Source organism: Chiloscyllium plagiosum, chromosome 10 (assembly GCF_004010195.1).
Source record: "Chiloscyllium plagiosum isolate BGI_BamShark_2017 chromosome 10, ASM401019v2, whole genome shotgun sequence".
Lineage (NCBI taxonomy): Eukaryota > Metazoa > Chordata > Chondrichthyes > Orectolobiformes > Hemiscylliidae > Chiloscyllium > Chiloscyllium plagiosum.
The window spans coordinates 39,560,452-39,579,177 of NC_057719.1; the positions used below are offsets into that span (position 1 = coordinate 39,560,452).

Sequence of the window (18,726 nt, forward strand, 5' to 3'; positions counted from 1 at the left end):
CGTATTGTAATGATGGAAGGTTTTTTAAAAAAAACTTTCTGATATGTCTTTAAAAACCTCTTCAAATAGATTTTTAAATGTGCTGGAATAGCGTTGTTGCCTAAAAATTACAATGGACATAGTAGTGAAATAACAGTAAAGTACTTTACTGCTTTGCAGTTTTCAAGCTGCTGTTTTTCTGCCTTTTCTGTTGTTTTAATTTAAAAAGTAAAAACACAGCTAGCTTCTTTAACAGCATGGTGTTTGCTTTCTTTTAATTTGCACTTGTTCAACATTGTGCTCCATATTGTACTTCTGTCTGCTTCTGCCTCTATCTCAACCACACTTCATCACAGCCTGACAGAAATGTCTGCTTGTGCGACTAGTTCTGCGTCTGCATATGTATCTCCTCCTGCATCTACATCCGCTTCTACTACATCTTCCACTTCTGCCCGATTGCGACATCAGAAGTCAATGTCCATGTCAGGCTCAGGGTATGCTACCAAGATGATGCCTACAATAGACAATGAAGCAGATTACTTCCGGCCTAAGTAAGCAAAGGAGGATAATTCTCTAAATCAATGTGCTGATATTTTCTTTCTTGTTCTATTTTTATTTAACTTCTCTATGTATGTTCTGAAATCTGTAAACAATTGCACAGATTTAGTTGCAACCTGGTTTAGTGCCTATATTTACTCAATCTTGAAATATCTACTTAACATTGGTTTGCACTTAAGTTGCAAATTGTTTCAAGCTTCACTGAATAATTTGAACTAATTCATCAGCTTCAGAAGCAAATAAGAAATCTGAATTAACTTTGTTATTAAGGTTGCAAAGCAGAAATTATATTTTTTAATCCATTTACTCGATGTGGGCTTTGCAGGCTAGACCAGCATTTATTGCCCATTATTAATTATCTTTAAGAAGGTGATTACTATTCATTAGGACCACAGTTTTTAAATATCATAGGATAATGCTTAAGATGGTGATAGTTAAAATGGGGATTGAGGCCAAACAGCCTCTTTCTGCATCATAAAAATTCTGAGTGACTGGTTCTCTCTTAGCTCTTAATCTGAGGGAGCTATCCCAGTGTTTTCAGTTATGAGCAGTTCACAAAAGTTATAATGTTATGTTGTCTTTTTCTAGATTTATTTAATTTCATATACCATTCTGGCCATCTGAAGTGAATTTGGGTGATTGTGAAATAGGTTTCCAATCTAATACGTTTCACACATCTGTTATTCTAGTCAAATTCAGTAAATAGAAACGCATTCAGTAATTTATATTGTTCGTGCATACTTTCCAGGGATACATATCTTTATGCAATTGTGAATTTGATTTTGCAGTTTGATATTTACACAAAATAATTTGGTCAATACATTTCGGCTTGCACTCATCAGGATGGTTCGCAAGAAGTACCAAAGGGGAAACAGTGTTTATGCTGTGGGAGTGGAGAGTGCTGATTGGTTAGTAAGTGGACGCTGATTAGTAGACGTATTACCATCGAGAAGGCACCAGTGGATGACTCCGTGTTAACTGTCAAACCTTAAGTTTTCAAACAGGCTAGTTTACTCTGACTGGCCAAATCATTACACTAATAAACAAACCAGAGAATGATTGTCACTTCTTTTCTTGAGTTGAAACAGATGCGGTGTGTGTGCAAGTTCTTTCTGTCAAAGTCACAGACTTAGTCATAGAGTCATACCGCATAGAAACAGACCCTTCGGTCCAACCAGTCCATGCCGACCATAATCCCAAACTAAACTAGTCCCGCCTACCTGTGCTTGGTCCAGATCCCTCCAAACATTTCTTATTCATATACTTATCTAAATGTCTTTTAAACATTTTATCTGTACCTTCATAGTCCACTTCCTCTGGAAGTTCATTCCACACACAAACCACACAGTTTTAAAAAAAAAAGCTTGTGACTTTTCCAAATCTTTCTCCTCTCATCTTAAAAATTTGTTCCCAGTCTTGAAACGCTCCCACCCTAGGGAAAAGACACCTGTCATTCACCTTATTTATGCCCTCATTATTTTATAAATCTCTATAAGCTCACCTCTCAACCTCCTATGTTCCAGTCAAAAAGGTCTGAGCCTATCCAGCTTTTCTTTATAACTCAAACCTTCCATCCCCAGCAACATCGTGGTAAATCTCTTTTCAATCCTCTGCAGTTTAAATAATATCCTTCCTATAATAGGGAGACCAGAACTGGACACACTCTACAAAGAGTTATCTGTCATCATACATATTTTCCAGTACACACTCTGTGAACCTGAGTGACAATCAAGAATTTGTTGTCAGCATAGTCCCTTTCCCACACAATAATTTTTAGTTTGCTTTCAAGTAAGGCTGTCTGGTCAGGTTGAGCGACAGGACCAGTGGGTATAAATTTGGACCCATCATTGCTGGACTTCCGTAAGAGCAATGAGCTGCAGGATGATACGTTAGATGCAATAGGGTTCACCCTCATGGCTCAATGCAACCGTATGAGTATGGGCTGCCCAAGATTATTAAGGTGATGTACCTTTATACCCTATATTATTTATGACTGGTTCTGCACAGCATGAACTGGCCCAATGGTTAGGTTATTTGCTACAACCAGATTTGATCAAGTTTTCCACATGCCTGGTTAAGAATTCTTTCACATTTTCAAAGATCATGCTGGACTTGCATTCTGATAGCAAAGCAAGAGGGTCTGTGGGTATTCGATATGGTTAGCCTTGTCACCAACATATTCAAGGATGCCATATGTATTTGCATTGCAGAAACATATAGATCCGTCACCATTGTGTGAATCAGTAAACATTGAATTTATGAATTCAACCTGCCTTGTTGGGTTCCGTTTTAGCAACGCTACATGTGCCTAAATAGATAATTTTCCATGAGATGCCTGGTAGGCCCAGATCTCATAAGTGTTTTTATTGGATTCCGTGAGAAATATATCTTTGATGGAATGATAGCTAACCCACGACCACTTTCGTATTTCCAATTTGTAGGTGTTATGTTTGCTATGTTTGAAACTGTAGCTGCAAGTAAGAACTTCCTTACGTGTCTTAATGGTTCCATCTTGCATTCCAACTTACATTTGAAATGGAGCAGACACATTTGCTCCCTTTTCTTGATGCTCTAGTTGAGAAATCAGCCATGGGGTTCTCTACTACTGTTTCCTGCAAACCTATCTTCACTGGTCAGTATATGCATTCGGCTTCCTACAATTCCAGGGCAACCTCATAACTAGGGCCCAAGCCATTTATTCAATTATGCAAGTTTGATGCTGAAATAGTGCATCAAAGTCATCCTGTGCAGATCATTCTCACTAAATAACACAAATTCCTGAGGACAATTAATTTGGTTCCTGAAAAGTGTCCTGTCTATCTCAGAAGTTTGAGCAGTCGATGGAGCTAGCTTTTCATGATGCGACTATGAGTAGCAACACAAGTGGTATTCACCCCCAACAGGATGCTGCCATAAAGACATTCTGCCTTCTACAAAGGAATAGTATGGTATATGAATTTTGATGCTATTGTGGTGCAGGGTAGTTAGGTCATATGTCCCAAAAATTGGTGGTTGGTCATATCAAACACTATCCCTTCAGCTATTTGCAAGAAATAAAGTACCCAACCAGCCTGAGCTTATAAAACTCATAATGCAGTGTCCAACATTAGATGTAATTCTGCGATTCAACAACATTTGCTAAATAAGCCTCAGTGTGAGAAGAATTAGATGGACAACTGATTTAGGGTTGTTAGTCAGGCATACAGTATTGCACACTTGTGTGCTCAGGAAACAACATTTGCAGGGCCCTGTTCTTTTCAGGCAGAAAGAAAATGTTCTTATCTTGCACTTGTTTCAATTCAATAAAGTAGATCCCAACCAATCTCTGGTTGATTTCTCATGTATGTCAATTGAAAGCTTTATTTCATTAGAAAGAACTTATGAGACCAGGTGGTCTTTTGAGACTATTTTTAATGCCCAATATGTATGCAATAATATTAGAGCTTCAGTATTTATAAAAGATACTTTATTACTTTTCCAGTAATTGTTATATTCTTCTAATGCCTTGACCAATTAGCGTCAATCTTTCTGATTTAAAAATAAAACAAGGTTTGGCTGTTAAATGTCAGTGGTCACTAACTAGTGCATTCTCCATGGCAACACCTCTACCAATTGGAGTCTACTTACCAGCCAAACAGTGCTACTTTATTCTATTCTATCAGTGTTGCTTTCCCTTTACTTTGGTGTTTCTTGTACCTTTTCCTGATGAGTGCAAGACAAAATGCTTTTTTTTTTAAACACTAAAGTCCTGTTCTACTGAACAACTATTATTGTTACTTGGTATTTTTCTCACCCAAGTCAAATTTTCAACAATAGACAGTTTTCTTTATTAAGTTGTTTCGGTGAGTAGTTTTTCTGATGTTAGTTGATAATATTTTATTTCTCTAGAAAGAAATTTTGAGAACTGGTAGTCTACTCAGGAATATTTTTAATGTCCAATATGTTTTGCTACTACTTAATTACATACAAGTAACAGGTTTTTTTTAAAAACTGTATGCATTCTTGTAGCACTGCTCCAGGTCAGAGGACACCTGTGACCTCCACCCATAGTATCAGCAGCACAACCACTCCTGACCGCCTGCGTTTCCCCAGAGGAACTGCCAGTCGCAGCACTTTCCATGGTGGCCAGCTTAGAGAACGACGAAATGCAACGTATAATGGACCACCTGCATCTCCAACACTGTCTCACGATGCCACTCCCCTATCCCAAGCACGAAGCCGAGGTTCTACAAACCTCTTTAGTAAACTAACCTCAAAGCTCACAAGAAGGTGAGTGTAATTGTAGGCTTTTGAATAAAGTTGCAAGGTGGTAACTTACATAAAACATATAGAGGTATATTTGACAATGATAGAGCTTGTAAAAATATTTAACAGGCATCCATTCCAGTGATTGTATACTTGACAAATTTAGGTTGACGTTTTAATCATAACTTGAGCCTGAGCATACTACTGAATAGTAGTGAAAAATAATTATTACTGGTGTCACTCAAATATTGTCCCGTTAGGTTTATATTCTGGTTGGTTGAATTTGCTCATTTTCCAGAATTACCTATTGCACAATATTGTTAGCATTAAACCTAAAACTTGCGATTTAATTTTTTTTAATGTCCTCAGTATTTCACACATTATCAGTGAATTGTGTTTCAAGTGTGGTCACCACTCTCATGTAGTTAATAGTGCAATCAGTTTGTGCAAAGAAATATTCTACATGCAACAATGAAAAAAAACATAGGAAGTAAGGCAGGAGTAAGATATTTAGTCCCTTGAACCTGGTCCATTAACATGATAGTTGATCTGATGTGACCTTAATTACTTTCCTCCCTGTCCCAATGTGACTGCAGATTCTGAGCAATCCTGTCTATCCATATGATCCAGCTCAGCCATATCAGCAGTAAGTTTTTGCAAATTAAATAGCTTTGGCTCAGTTATGAGCTAGACGCTGAGTTGCAGACACTGCTGCGTCAGAGACAAAGAAAGTTACATAGATACTTTGTTCCGGACTCCAACCACAAACCTTAAGATAGCATTTTCTTATTGGTCAAGAACAGGTGGGTGGACAGTTGTGAGTGAGGCAAGTATGAGGGTCGATAGGCAGCAGTGGATGAGCTTCAGCCTTTGCAATCTTTTTTGGTTGTAAGGACTTCAAGCCTAATATGTGGATGAAAGCAAGCTCTGCAACACAGATGATCAGACTGACTAAGACACCACAGTGCAGTATGCCATTCAAACAGGGCAAATTAATAGGGATGAAATGCTAGGAGGGAGCAGTGTAGTCAAGGGGATGAAACATTTCTGGAGTCATAAAGATTGAGGCTTCCTGCCTGAACTGCCCTCTCAGGCATAAGGACATATGCATCTATGAACAAGAGTCCAAATGTCTGTGTTGCCAGCCTGATGCCAGGGCTTGGCACGTCTGCTGGCAGCTGAAGGGGCAGGATCCAGTTAGATACAAAAGACATAGACCTAGGAGGAAGGTGTGCTGAATGAATATTAACAGCTAGTTGCTAAATTAAAAAACATTGTCTCAATGGTAATATCTCAGGATTACTACCACAGCCACTAACAAATTGGTATAGGATAAATAACGTTAGAGGGTGAAATGGATGGCTGCAAGGTTGGTATGGGAGAAATTAGAGAATGAGGGCAAGCTAGTTAAAAAAATATAAAAATAGACATTAAGAGTTTCTGCAAGTACTTAAAAGGGAAATATTAAATAAAGTGAACATAAAAAAAGTGGTTGCTGAGATTGTAGATACATTGGTTTTATTTTCCAGAATGCCTGGATTCTGGAAAGATCCCATTAAATTAGGAAGTAGTGAATGTGATTCAAGAAAGGAGGGGTATAGAAAGCTGGAAATTACAAGCTGGTTAGCTTCACATTTGACATAAGGATATCCATTGTTAAAGAGGCTAGAGCATGGCACTTAAATCTGAATGCAATCTAGCAGGATTGCAATCTATCATCATGTGAAAGATCAATCATGTTTAATTTACTAGAGCTGTGAGTAACTTGGATAAAATATTGGTTAGCTAACAGGAAATGAGAAGTAGGAAAAAATGGGTCATTTTCAGGTGTGATGAGTAGACTGCCACAGGGATCTGTGCTAGTGCCTCAACTAACTATAATTCATTTCAGTAGTGAAAGGATCCAATGTACAATTGCTAAATTCGTGATGATTCAAAAGTGGATACTAAAGTATGTTGTGAAAAGGACATAGAAGGACTTTGTGATACAGTATATTTAGATTAAGTGGGCAAAAATTGGCAGATGTAATAAAATGTCTACTTTCACAAGAATAATTAAAATATATTATTTCAGTAACACTATATTGCAGAACTAGGGCATTTGGGTTGAACTGGGTGTCTGGTGCATGAATCACAGAAATTTTAGAATGCAGGTATAGCAAGTGATAAAGGCAAATGACAAGTTGTTATTTAATGTGAAGGGGTGAAGTATAAAAATAGAGTTTTGGTTATGGTCAGAAAGGCTAGAGTCCCCCTCCCCACCCCTCTCTGCCTTCCACAAGGACTGTTCCCTTCAACAGTCCTAGGTTTGTGCCACTCTTCCCATCAACCTCCAAATCCCTAGGTACCTTCCTCTACAACTGGAAAAAATGCAAAACCTGCCAACACACCATCCCCGTCGCCTCCATCCAGGGCCCCAAACAGTCTTTACAGGTGAGACAGAGATTCACCTGCCTCTCCTCCAACCTAGTTTACTGTATCAGGTGCTCCCGATGTAGTCTGCTCCACATCGGGGAGACCGACCATAAACTTAGTTAGTGCTTCACCGAGCATCGCAGCCAGGTCCACAGGGGCAGACTAGACCTCCCAGTCACCACCCATTTCAATTCCCCTTCCCACTCCCTTTCCGACATGACCATCCTTGGCCTCCTCCATTGCAAACTGCAGATTGGAGGAACAAGACCTCATCTTCCGTCTGGGCAGCCTACAGCCCAGAGGACTCAACATTGAGTTCTCCAATTTCAAATAACCTCCTGTCCGGATGTAGGTTTGCTCGCTGAGCTGGAAGGTTCGTTTTCAAAACTCGCTAACCTCCCTTCTCTCCCCCCAACTCCCTTCCCTGCCCCTCCCTCTCCCTTCCACTCCTCCCAGCCACCCTACTGGATTCATTCCTCCCATTGACCAACCAGATCGTACCTTCACCTATCCCCACTCACCACCCTGTCCTGCCACCCCTTTTATCTGCACCTCCCCTTACACCCACCCCCGAGTCCTGAAGAAGGGTTACACCCGAAACGTTGACTTCACCTCCTGATACTGTCTGACTTGCTGTGTTCTTGATGGACCGAATGGCCTACTCCTGCTCTGATATATTATGATCCCAGAAAAGTTACTAAGTTGATTTCAGGTATGGAAGAATTTTTACTGGAGGCAAGGTTGAGTAGGCTGGTCTTGTGCCCATTGCAGTTTAGAAGAATGAGAGGAGATCTTATTGAAATATATACCGCTATGAGGGGACTTGACAGGATCACTGCAGAGATGTTGTTTCCCCTTATGGATCATATAGCAAAATTCGGATTAGTCATTATCTCATTGAATTGCAAGGCAGTATTGATGGGTAGAATGGCCTACTTCTGCTCCGACATTGTATGGTTTTATACATCCTTTTTTTAAATACTGGAACAAACTGGTGGGTGGCATCATGACTCAGTGTTTAGCACAGTTGCTTCACAGTGCCGGGGCCCAGGTTCGATTCCACCCTTGGGCGACTGTCTGTGTTGAGTTTGCATGTTCACCTCTAGTCTGATGGGTTTCCGCTGAGTGCTCTGGTTTTTTCCCACAGTCCAAAGATGTGCAAGTTAGGTGAATTGGCCAGGCTAAATTACCCATAGTGCTCAGAGATGTGCAGGTTAGGTGTGTTAGTCATGGAATAGGGTATGGGCAATGGGTCTGGGTGGGATGCTCTTTGGAGAGTCAAAGAACACAGAAAATTTGCAGCCCAGGAACAGGTAATTCGGCCTTCCAAGCCTGAGCCGATCCAAATCTACTGTCTAAACCTGTCGCCCAACTCCTAAGCGTCTGTATCCCTCTGCTTCCCACCTACCCATGTATCGGTCCAGATGCATCTTAACTGAATCTACCGTGCCCATCTCTACCACCTCTGCTGGAAATTCATTCCAGACACCCATCACTCTCTGTGTAAAGTACTTGTCATGTGTATTCCCCCTTAAACTTTTCACCTTTCACCTGAAAGCGTGACCTCGCGTGTCCTTAAGTCGGTGTGGACTCATTGGGCTGAATGGCCTGTTTCCACACTGTAGGGATTCTATATTTTAAAAAAAGTACATAATATTTCAGATGTTGCCTCAACAACACTTATCTAACTATAAACTCCAATCCATTTTCAATAAAGATCGAAATTCCATTTGCCGCCTTAATTAGCTGCTGGACCTATGTGCGAGCATTTTGTGTTTCATGCACAGAAATACCCAGATGTCTCTGAACTGCACATTTTGAGTCTCCATTTAAATAATAATCTGCTTTTCTTTCTCTCTCTCTCTCTCTCTCTCTCGCTCCACTAAAGTAACAGTTTGCCATCAAAACGTGTAACCTCACTTTCCTACACTAAACTCCATCTGCCAGGTTTTTGCCCGCTCACTGAACCAATCTCTGCATTGTTGCAGATTCCTTAAGACCACCTCATAACATGTCTCCCACATACTTTTGTATTCTTAGCAAATTTGGATACATTATGCTCTAACCATTCCTCCAAGTCATTAATATAGATAGTAAATAGTTGAGGCCCTAGGACATCATCCTGTGGTACTTGTTACTTCTTTCCAATCTGAAAAACACCCATTAATCCCAACTCTGTCTTCTGCATGTTAAGCAGTCCTCAATCCATGCTAACACATTACCCCTAATATCATGGGCAATAGCCTTCCATGGGTGTCTTATTGAATGCTTACGAAAAATCCAAATAAACCAAATCTGATTCATCTTTATGAACTCTGCTTTTATATCCTCAAAGAACTCTAACAAATTTGTCAAACATGTTTTCCCTTTCACAAAACCACATTGACTGTGTTTAGCTTTTCTAAATGTCCTACTATTTCTTCTTTAACAATAGACTCCAGTATTTCCAAAGCACAGATGTAGACCCTTGACTGTCTTGAAATCAAAATTCTGCTTAACTCACCTTGATTCAATAACCCTGTTTCCACTACTGGAGGACTGAATTCCAAACACTAGCTGTATCCACCAATGCATTCAGACCTAACCTGCTCAACCTTGTCTCTTAAAACAATCTTTTCATCTCCAGAATTAGCAACATACATTAGCTGTCAGTGATCTTACCAGTGCCTTCTACACTTATAGCAAGACTCGCCAAGACTTTCCAATACTTCATCCCCTTTTACAATAAATACCAACAATCTATTTGATTTCTTAAATGCTTAGGGTCATACAGTACGGAAACAGACCCTTCGGTCTAACCGTGCTTGCCGACCATAATCCCAACTAAACTAAAACTACCTGCTTGGGCAAGGGTCCATTTCCCTCCAAACATTTCTTATTCGTATACTTATCCAAACATCCTTTAAACATTGTGACTGTATCTGCATCCACCACTTCTTTGGAAGTTAATTCCACTGACTGTGTAAAGAAAAATCAGCTCTCGTCTTTTTAACATCTTTCTCCTCTCACATTAAAAAATGACCCCTGGTCTTGAACTCCCACACCCTAGGGAAAAGAGACCGCCATTCACCTTATCTATATCCTTCGTTATTTTATAAACGTCTATAAGGTCATCCCTCAACCTCCTACGTTCCAATGGAAAAGGCCCCAGCTTATCCTACTTGCTGCATCCGTATTCTGACCTTTGTAATTCTGACCGCACCATCTGCAGTCTCCCCCCATTTAAGTAATATTCTACTCTTCTACGCTTCCTGCTAACATGGGAAACATCACACTTTCCCCATTATCTGCTAAATGTTTGCCTGCCTACTTAACTATTGTATCCTCTTGCAGACTGTTTGTGTACTTCTCATAATTTGCTTTCTGCCCTGTCTTCATATCATCAGGAAATTTATGGAGACGATGCCATGGTGGTAATTTCACTGGATTAGTAATTCAGAGGCACAGGCTAATGCTATGACTAAGTCTGGAATATAAAGCTAGACTCTGAAATGATGACCATATCATAAAAACTCATCTGGTTCACTCTTATCCTTTCCGGAAAGAAATTGATTGTCCTTACCTAATCTGGCCTAATGTGACTTCAGATACTTCAATTTGGTTGATTTTTGCATGTCTTTCAAATGCCTATAGCAAGTTACTCATCCCATGAGCGAATAAAGAAATGGCTACAATAGTCAGTTTCATAATCGTCATTGTAAATAATTGAAAGCCCAGCGCAGGTTTGTTTAGCGCAGTTGGCTGGACAGCTAGTTTGCGGTAGAGAGTTATGCCAATAGCATGGGTTCAATTCCCAGTATGGCTGACATTGTCATGAAGGACTGTCCTCCTCAACCTCTCTCCTCACCTGAGGCACAGTTACTCTGAGGTTAAACCACCACCCAGTTGTCTCTGTCTCTAATAAGAGAGCAGCTGTATGATCTGATAAGTCAATGGCAATTTTACCTTTTATCCTTCCACTAGTTACAGATGGCTCATTTATCCCCACTCTCTGTTCCTGTTCATTAGCCAGTCATTTATCCATGCTATATATCACCCTCAACACCATTAGCTTCTCAAATACCTTTTTGAAATGTGAATGCACTAAATTTGCTGGGTCTCCTTTATTCGCCCTGTTTGTTACACTCAAAGTACTCTAATAAACCTTTCACAAAATCATGTTGATTCTGCCTAACTATATTTTGATTTTCTATATATCCTATGCTACCTCTTTAATAATGGATTCTATCATTGTCGCGACAGATGATGAACCAACTAGTTTCTTGCTTTCTATTTTACTCTTTTCAGAAATAGAATAGTTTCCTTTTGTGATTTCCAACGTGCTGGGACCTTTGAAGAATGTAGGGAATTTTGGAAGGTTACAACTAATACTTCCGTTATCTATTTAACCAATTACTTTAATATTCTAGGATAAAGGCTCCCAGCTCCAAAGGACTTGTTAGCCATAAGTCCCATTATTATTAGTATTACTTTATCTCTAGTATATCGTTAGTTCCAAGTTCCTCCCTCAATTTTGCTTCTTGATTTAATCAATTCTTTGACCATTTTATGACTCTCACTGTAAAGATACATATAAACTACTTGTTCAAGATGTATGCTATTTCCTTTGTTTCCCATTATTAATTCTCCAGCCTTTCCCCATGGAACAAATGCTCTTGTTTGCTAATAGTTGTTATTTTCCTTTTTGAATGGTTGTATAAGTTTACTGACCATGGTTTTTATTTATTGCTAGTTTTCTCTTATACTCCAACTTCTTCCTCTATTAATTTTTGATCATCTTTTGATGTTTATAAAATATTTACAAATCATCTGCCCCACCACTAATCATTGCAGAACTGTACACCACTTTCAATTTTATATCTCCCATAACTTCCTTAGTTAGCCATAGATTTTGAAGCCTTCCAGTATGCTTTTCTTCCTCAATAGCATATATCTTTACTGAGATTTCAATGTCTGCCACTGTCTTGGATTTTTTTTAACCTATTTACCCATTCTGCTTCAGACCTTGTAATTGCCTTTATTTACGTTTAATTATGAACAAACATTTCTCTCACACAAACAATGTAAAATTCTATCATGTTATATTTACTCCAGCCTAAACGATACTTTGCTTTAAGGTCCTTCATTCACGTTGATTCTTTATACATCATTAGATCCAAAATAGTCTGGTACTGGTCGGTTCCAGACCATATTGTAGGAAAAAACGGTCCTGAAGACACACTATGAGCCTATCCTCTAGTCCAAACAATGTGAAGGCTTAAAGTCACCCACTTTAGGGCACTTTTCATCCAAGCCCCAGTTGTTTCTTGATGTTAATCTTGTCCTATTGTGTTGCTAATACTAGTGGGCATAAAACAACTCTCACCAATGACTTATTTCCTTTGTTGTTTTGTATCTCCACCCAAACTGATATTACGCCTTGACGTTCTGAACCAAGATTATTCTTAATAATGTCTCATCCTCTTTTAACAGAACTACCCCACCTCCTTTTCCATTCTTCCTTCCCTGCAGACAGTGGTGTAGTCATAGGTCAAGTAATCCAGAATGTCATAGGACTAGTAATGCAGAATTCCTGGTTAAAGTTTTGAATATCACAATGACAAGTGGTGAAATTTGAATTTAATAAAACAATCTGAAATAAAATGCTACTCATGTAGCACTGTCAGTTGCAATTTAAAAAACCCATCTAGTTCAACTTAGATTGTCTAGGGAAGAAAATACACCATCCATATCTGGCCTGCTCTACAATTTTATTCAATTGTGGGACATTGGTGTGAGAGCAGCCTCCTTGAACTACGTGACTCCAGCCCAGCACAATGTGGTTCACTCTTTACTGCCCTCTGAGTAATTAAGGATGATCAATAAATACTGGCCTAGCCAGAGATGCAAAATGATTTTTTTAAAATGTCAAATACGCTTTAATATTCAACTCCAGTCTTGTCAACCACGTCTTTGTAATGAGTTTTTAATATCATGCTCATTTATTTCTATTTGTGTTAAGAATTCATTCATCCAATTATGAATGCTATGAGCAAGTAAGATACACAGCTTCAACTGCTTCTGCTTCCTCCTCTGCTGTGCACACTTATGTTTCTGTGCTCTCAACTTTCCTGTCAGACTCTACTTATCCTGCACTATTCCCTTGTATTTTCCCTTTAGCCTTTCAAATCTCCCCTTCACATGACACTTTGTCGCCATACTTTAATTGAACGCATTCTCACCTGAGATAATTATTCTATTTTTGATGTTGGTGATTGAAGAATAACTGTATGCTAAAATTTCAGAGAAGCTACCCTACATTATAGGTTTTGGTTCAAAGTTTCCTCATAAGATGGGAATTTGTGACATTACAGCTTTCTTTCAGTACTGCACTGAAGTGTCAATTTAGGCATTGTGTATTCAAATTCCTTGACCTGGACCTTTTAACCCCACAACCATCTGAGTCAGAAGCAGGAGTAGCACCACTGGATTAAGCTAATACTGTGTCAAGTTGCTGGTTAGGTGCAGTTAGTTTCATAATGATTTTTATTATTTCAGAACAAACTAGTTGTGTATGTCTGTAATTATTTTTGCACCTCAAGATGTGCATTATGGCCACTATTATAATGTTTTGTTGCATTGCTGTAAACTTTAAAAACCATAATAACTTGATTGGGTGATTTGACAAATATTTTTCAAGCTCTATTGTACTATGGTTTATAGGTACTCTAGTCTTTGAATATGTTTGTATGTGCTCAGGCCTAAGTACAAAATAAGCTGCTTTTGAATTCCAATTTTTTTAACTCCTATTAATCATTTTTTGTACCTTTGAATTAATCATGAGCAAATACAATCTCAGTTTCCATTATTATGCAATAAAGCTTTCTTGACAGGAAACCAGTGTAAGCAGGCATACGTTTAAGTTAGAAAAACAAGATAAATACCCCCTGAATCATAGTGAAGTATTCTTAACTGTCCAACGAAAATAAGATTCAGAAGTAGATATTCTGCCTGGTGATATAACTCAACATAGAATAAATAAAACAAAATGATTTGGAGAAAATCAAAGCTATACTGGAGGTTACTTTGAATATTCTCTTTGTTGGGATGAGTTACTTTGTATTACATTTTTAGCTATCTTCCAAGGTGACATTTATAAAATAGAAGTTGCAAGAAACTATTTATGACTGATGCATGTAATCTTGGAGGACTTCCAGCAGAAAATTTGCACAATATGAAAATAGGTCTACTCTGTTGGGTTTTAATTAATGTGTCCATATGATTGTGGGTATATTTGAACTGTTGCATCTTTCACCTGTCACAGTTATCGAGTCATATTACATGCCACAAATTTGATCTGAGTTATTTATGGTCAAGAAATATATCTTAACAAATAGAATTGAACTGGTCCTGACTGGTCTGTTGGGTCAGTCAGAAATTTCTTTGTGACTGGACTCAGAATTTCAGCTGTAGCGAGGCCTCGTGCGCATTGTCATTTTGCTATGTCCTCTCCTCATACATCTTTCTTATCAGTACTGTGTGACAGCCATCAAACATGCAATTTTTTTGTATAACATATATGGGCTTTATTTACATTTTTTGCTTCTCATTTTTTTTTTAATTTAGAAACATGTCTTTCAGGTTTTCCAAAAGGTAGGATTTAAAATATAATTGGTTTGATCTGCAATATTACCAGAAACCTGGTTTCACAACCTTGATAACTCAATGACTTCCTGCTTATATAAAAAGGTTACCCATGGCTTACCTGGGAGATTGTATACTATTAAACCATTAATGATGATGGGAAGTGTTCTAATCTGGTTGTTTTAAACATATATACAGCTGTGCATGCTAACTACTTACTGTCATGTCAGATTCATTGCGATTAACCAAATTTTGATGGGATCATTTCATTATCTTACTAATACACCAAGCATGATTGGGGTGTATGTTAAAGTTTCCTTAGTTGGAAAAAAAGCATGCTATAAAGCAACTATAAACTTTGAAAATAGCATTTGTTATGTAAAATGTGTTGGGCTGGGGAAGCAAATTCCCTGATTGCAGTTCTCTTGCTAGAAGTATGATTTAGGATTCAAATAGTGCGGAACAATTTGGATTTCTGTGGCAAGTGGCATAATGCTTTCTTCCAAATATCTTTTTCAGAATAGAGCTGATTTGCCATATCTTATGGAAAAGATTTTTATATTAGATGAAGGAACTTTTCCCTTTTATGAAGACTTTTCTTTGGGTAGGAGGACTCCATGTAACTCATTCCCTTTCTACAGTGAGGGTGGTGTACAGTCTCAGTGTGTCTCTGTGAAATCTTTTATTATGTCCAGTCATTTTTTTTCTTCCTAAGATTGAAATTTTAAACAGGTTTTAGTAAAATTAGAAGATGCAACCTAAGCCTGTAGCATTCCAGCTCAGGGCTAACATCATGCTCTATTAAAACATACATATGCTTTATGAAACTGTCATTACTACAGAAACTTCAAATTTTCTGTATTTTATATGGACAAGAAGCACTCTTTTAAAAAAAAACAATAGTTATTAATACATATCCTTTTTACTTAAGAAGCACTTTTGGCTGCCTTTTCCAGGTGTCATTGTCCTGATTGTGTCATAGAGTCATGGAACCCTTGGGTCAGAAGGATGATATGCTTTAACGATGGGCTATATTTAATGGATTAATTTAAGTGATTAAAGGACTTTGCAAAAGGTATCATTTCTGCATTGCAACTGGTTTTAGAATATGTAGCATCAAGCAATTGAATTGATACTTTGTAAAAGATCTGCATTTTTATGAGGAATACCACAGTCTTTATGGTCTTCATTGGGTTAAGTATTATGTAGCACATTAGTCTCTTGATACTATGAGAATTATATAATGTAAAAAAACTGTAATGCATCACTAAATAAAAACCATTGTGAAGTAGGTGATGCTTCACAATTGTATTGGAATTCTTTGAGGGGTTAACTAAGTTGATACACAAGGTAATTTTATTGGATATAAATTGCTTGGACTTTCAGATATGTGATTCGTAAATGTGAAATTTACGTGAAAGATAAGACATAATTGTCTAGTTAGCCTGAAACATGGATTAAAAACAGAAAGTATGAAGTAGTAAAGAATAGCAAAAGGCTCTTGGTTAGATCCCATATGCTTGATTTTCATTTTCCTGTGGGTATATTTTGGAGTAGTTCATTCAGGTGGTGTTTCAGTCATCCCACACCTCTGGAATGACCTGCTATTTTCAAAGAAAAGCGGGCATAAGGAGGCAACTGTTCACCTGCGGCAATCGGAGTCCAGAGGATTAGGCCATGATGAATCTTGCAAGTCAAGTGCAACCAGTGTAGGGATTACCAGTAAGTCAGTTGGGGAGCTGAATAGATAACAATTGGGGCTAGGTCATCCACAGACGGGGCTGTCCTCCCAGGTAAAGTGGGGATTGGGCATGGTTGATCCTTGGGTTTGGCTAGTGAAAATCAAGGGAAGTTATCAATGGGCAGTGCATGCTATATTGGGAATTCAAGGGTATGGATTAGAGCTAGTAGACTAGCATACAGAGGACCAATTAATATTCAATGGGCAACTCCAGATATAAGGATGGAAACCAGTGTAGTATGCTAGCTAACAGGCGAGTGTGGGAATGGGCATGTTTGAAAGTTACCAGCATCCTGGCTTCGATAGGGGCCAGTGGATAACAATGTTGTGAATGTCTTGGGAGTACGCCTAGGGCTTAGGGAGAGGAGGGGATGGAAATAGAGTAATATTAATTGTTTTAAAAAGGCCATAATGTTGGAGTTGACAAGGATTGCTATCCAGATTGGAATATGAACGTTAGGGGCAGGAAGCATCTAGAATATCAGTCAGATCATACAACTCATTCTCAGGAGCCCAAACTCTTCCATCATTATTTCACTGTTGAGATTTGATTAATGATAAAAAAAAATGACTGCTAATACACCCAGACTAGGTTTGTTTCGTGGAGCAGGCATTAAGTGTAGGTAGGGCCCTTAATCAAGACCAATAGACTTGATCTTAAATGCACCTGTCATTAAATTAATCTGCACATGGAACTCATTCATTGACCAACAATCTATATTGCATGTCCTGGTCACAAGCAATCCTGACTATGTCATTGATCATTACAAATTAATTGTAGTAAACTCTGTGACAAAAGGTGATCACAGCTGATCTTTAAAGTGCCACCTGCAGTTGACCATTCCCAAAAGTCTCTTGGTCTGTGCAAGGGCATAGAGATGTTCAGCTCTCAAATTAAACTGTAAATATGTGAGTACATGGACTTATGTATAAAATAAGGTCTAATATGTCAGACATCCATGTAGAGGCATCTCATGACCCTCCTTATCAGAGGCTTTCATGTCTTATTCTTCTGCAACTGCTGACAAGTCACACCATGGAGAAGCTGTTTTGCTTCTGATACTTGTTCCACCCCCACCCACCCCAAAGGTTCATTGTACCCATCAGAAATAGATCCAGCAGCCTCAGCTGTTATCATTGCTGTTGTAGTAATACAGAGATGATGTACAGAAATTGAGGAGAAACAAAGGCATCAGCAAGCTCAGCACTAGCCTCAGGTGGTGCTAAACAACCTCTGCATGAGATTCATGGTTGAAGGTTCTCTGACAATGCAGAGGGGGTTAGGAAGCCCAAAATCTGTTACCTTCACTGCTGTTTCTTCTACATGAGCAAGTAATGGGGCTGCCACTGCATGACAGTGTCCCAGGACAGTGTAACAAGTCTTATAATATGAAATTGGGGGAGTGGTGACTGAAGGTTATCAAGATAACAACTGCTCCTCTTCTTTTTGTGACTGGCTGCTTCCAAAGATCCACTGGAAATATGTGTGTAATCTCCAAGTCCTCAACCCACAAAAGTGTTTTAGATTAGATTAGATTACTTACAGTATGGAAACAGGCCCTTCAGCCCAACAAGTCCACACTGACCCGCCGAAGCGCAACCCACCCAGACCCATTCCTCTACATTTTACCCCTTCACCTAACACTACGGGCAATTTAGCATGTCCAATTCACCTAATCTGCACATTATTGGACTGTTGGAGGAAACCGGAGCACCCGGAGAAAACCCATGCAGACACTGTGCAAACTCCACACAGCCAGTCGCCTGAGGCGGGAATTGAACCCAAGTCTCTGGCGCTGTGAGAACATAGAACAATACAGCACAGAACAGGCCCTTCGGCCCACAATGTTGTGCCGAACATTTGTCCTAGCTTAAGCACCTATCCATGTACCTATCCAATTGCCGCTTAAAGGTCACCAATGATTCTGACTCTGCCACTCCCAAAGGCAGCGCATTCCATGCCCCCACCACACTCTGGGTAAAGAACCACCCCTGACATCTCCCCTATACCTTCCACCCTTCACCTTAAATATATGTCCCCTTGTAACACTCTGTTGTACCCGGGGAAAAAGTCTCTGACTGTCTACTCTATCTATTCCCCTGATCATCTTATAAACCTCTATCAAGTCACCCCTCATCCTTCACCGTTCCAACGAGAAAAGGCC

General features: G+C 39.0%; 1 protein-coding gene across 16 annotated transcripts in view; it reads left to right on the forward strand.

The window, feature by feature from the left end:
• mark3a (MAP/microtubule affinity-regulating kinase 3a) overlaps positions 1-18,726 on the forward strand; it is a 175,131-nt gene that overhangs the window by 138,178 nt on the left and 18,227 nt on the right. For 6 of the 16 annotated variants that reach the window (XM_043697492.1, XM_043697496.1, XM_043697498.1 and 3 more), the window contains exons 15-17: positions 336-530; positions 4,546-4,806; positions 14,803-14,829. In XM_043697492.1, the coding sequence (XP_043553427.1) occupies positions 336-530; positions 4,546-4,806; positions 14,803-14,829 (483 nt within the window). The remainder of the gene's footprint in view (positions 1-335; positions 531-4,545; positions 4,807-14,802; positions 14,830-18,726) is intronic. The other 10 variants (XM_043697494.1, XM_043697488.1, XM_043697491.1 and 7 more) reach the window with 5 other exon arrangements.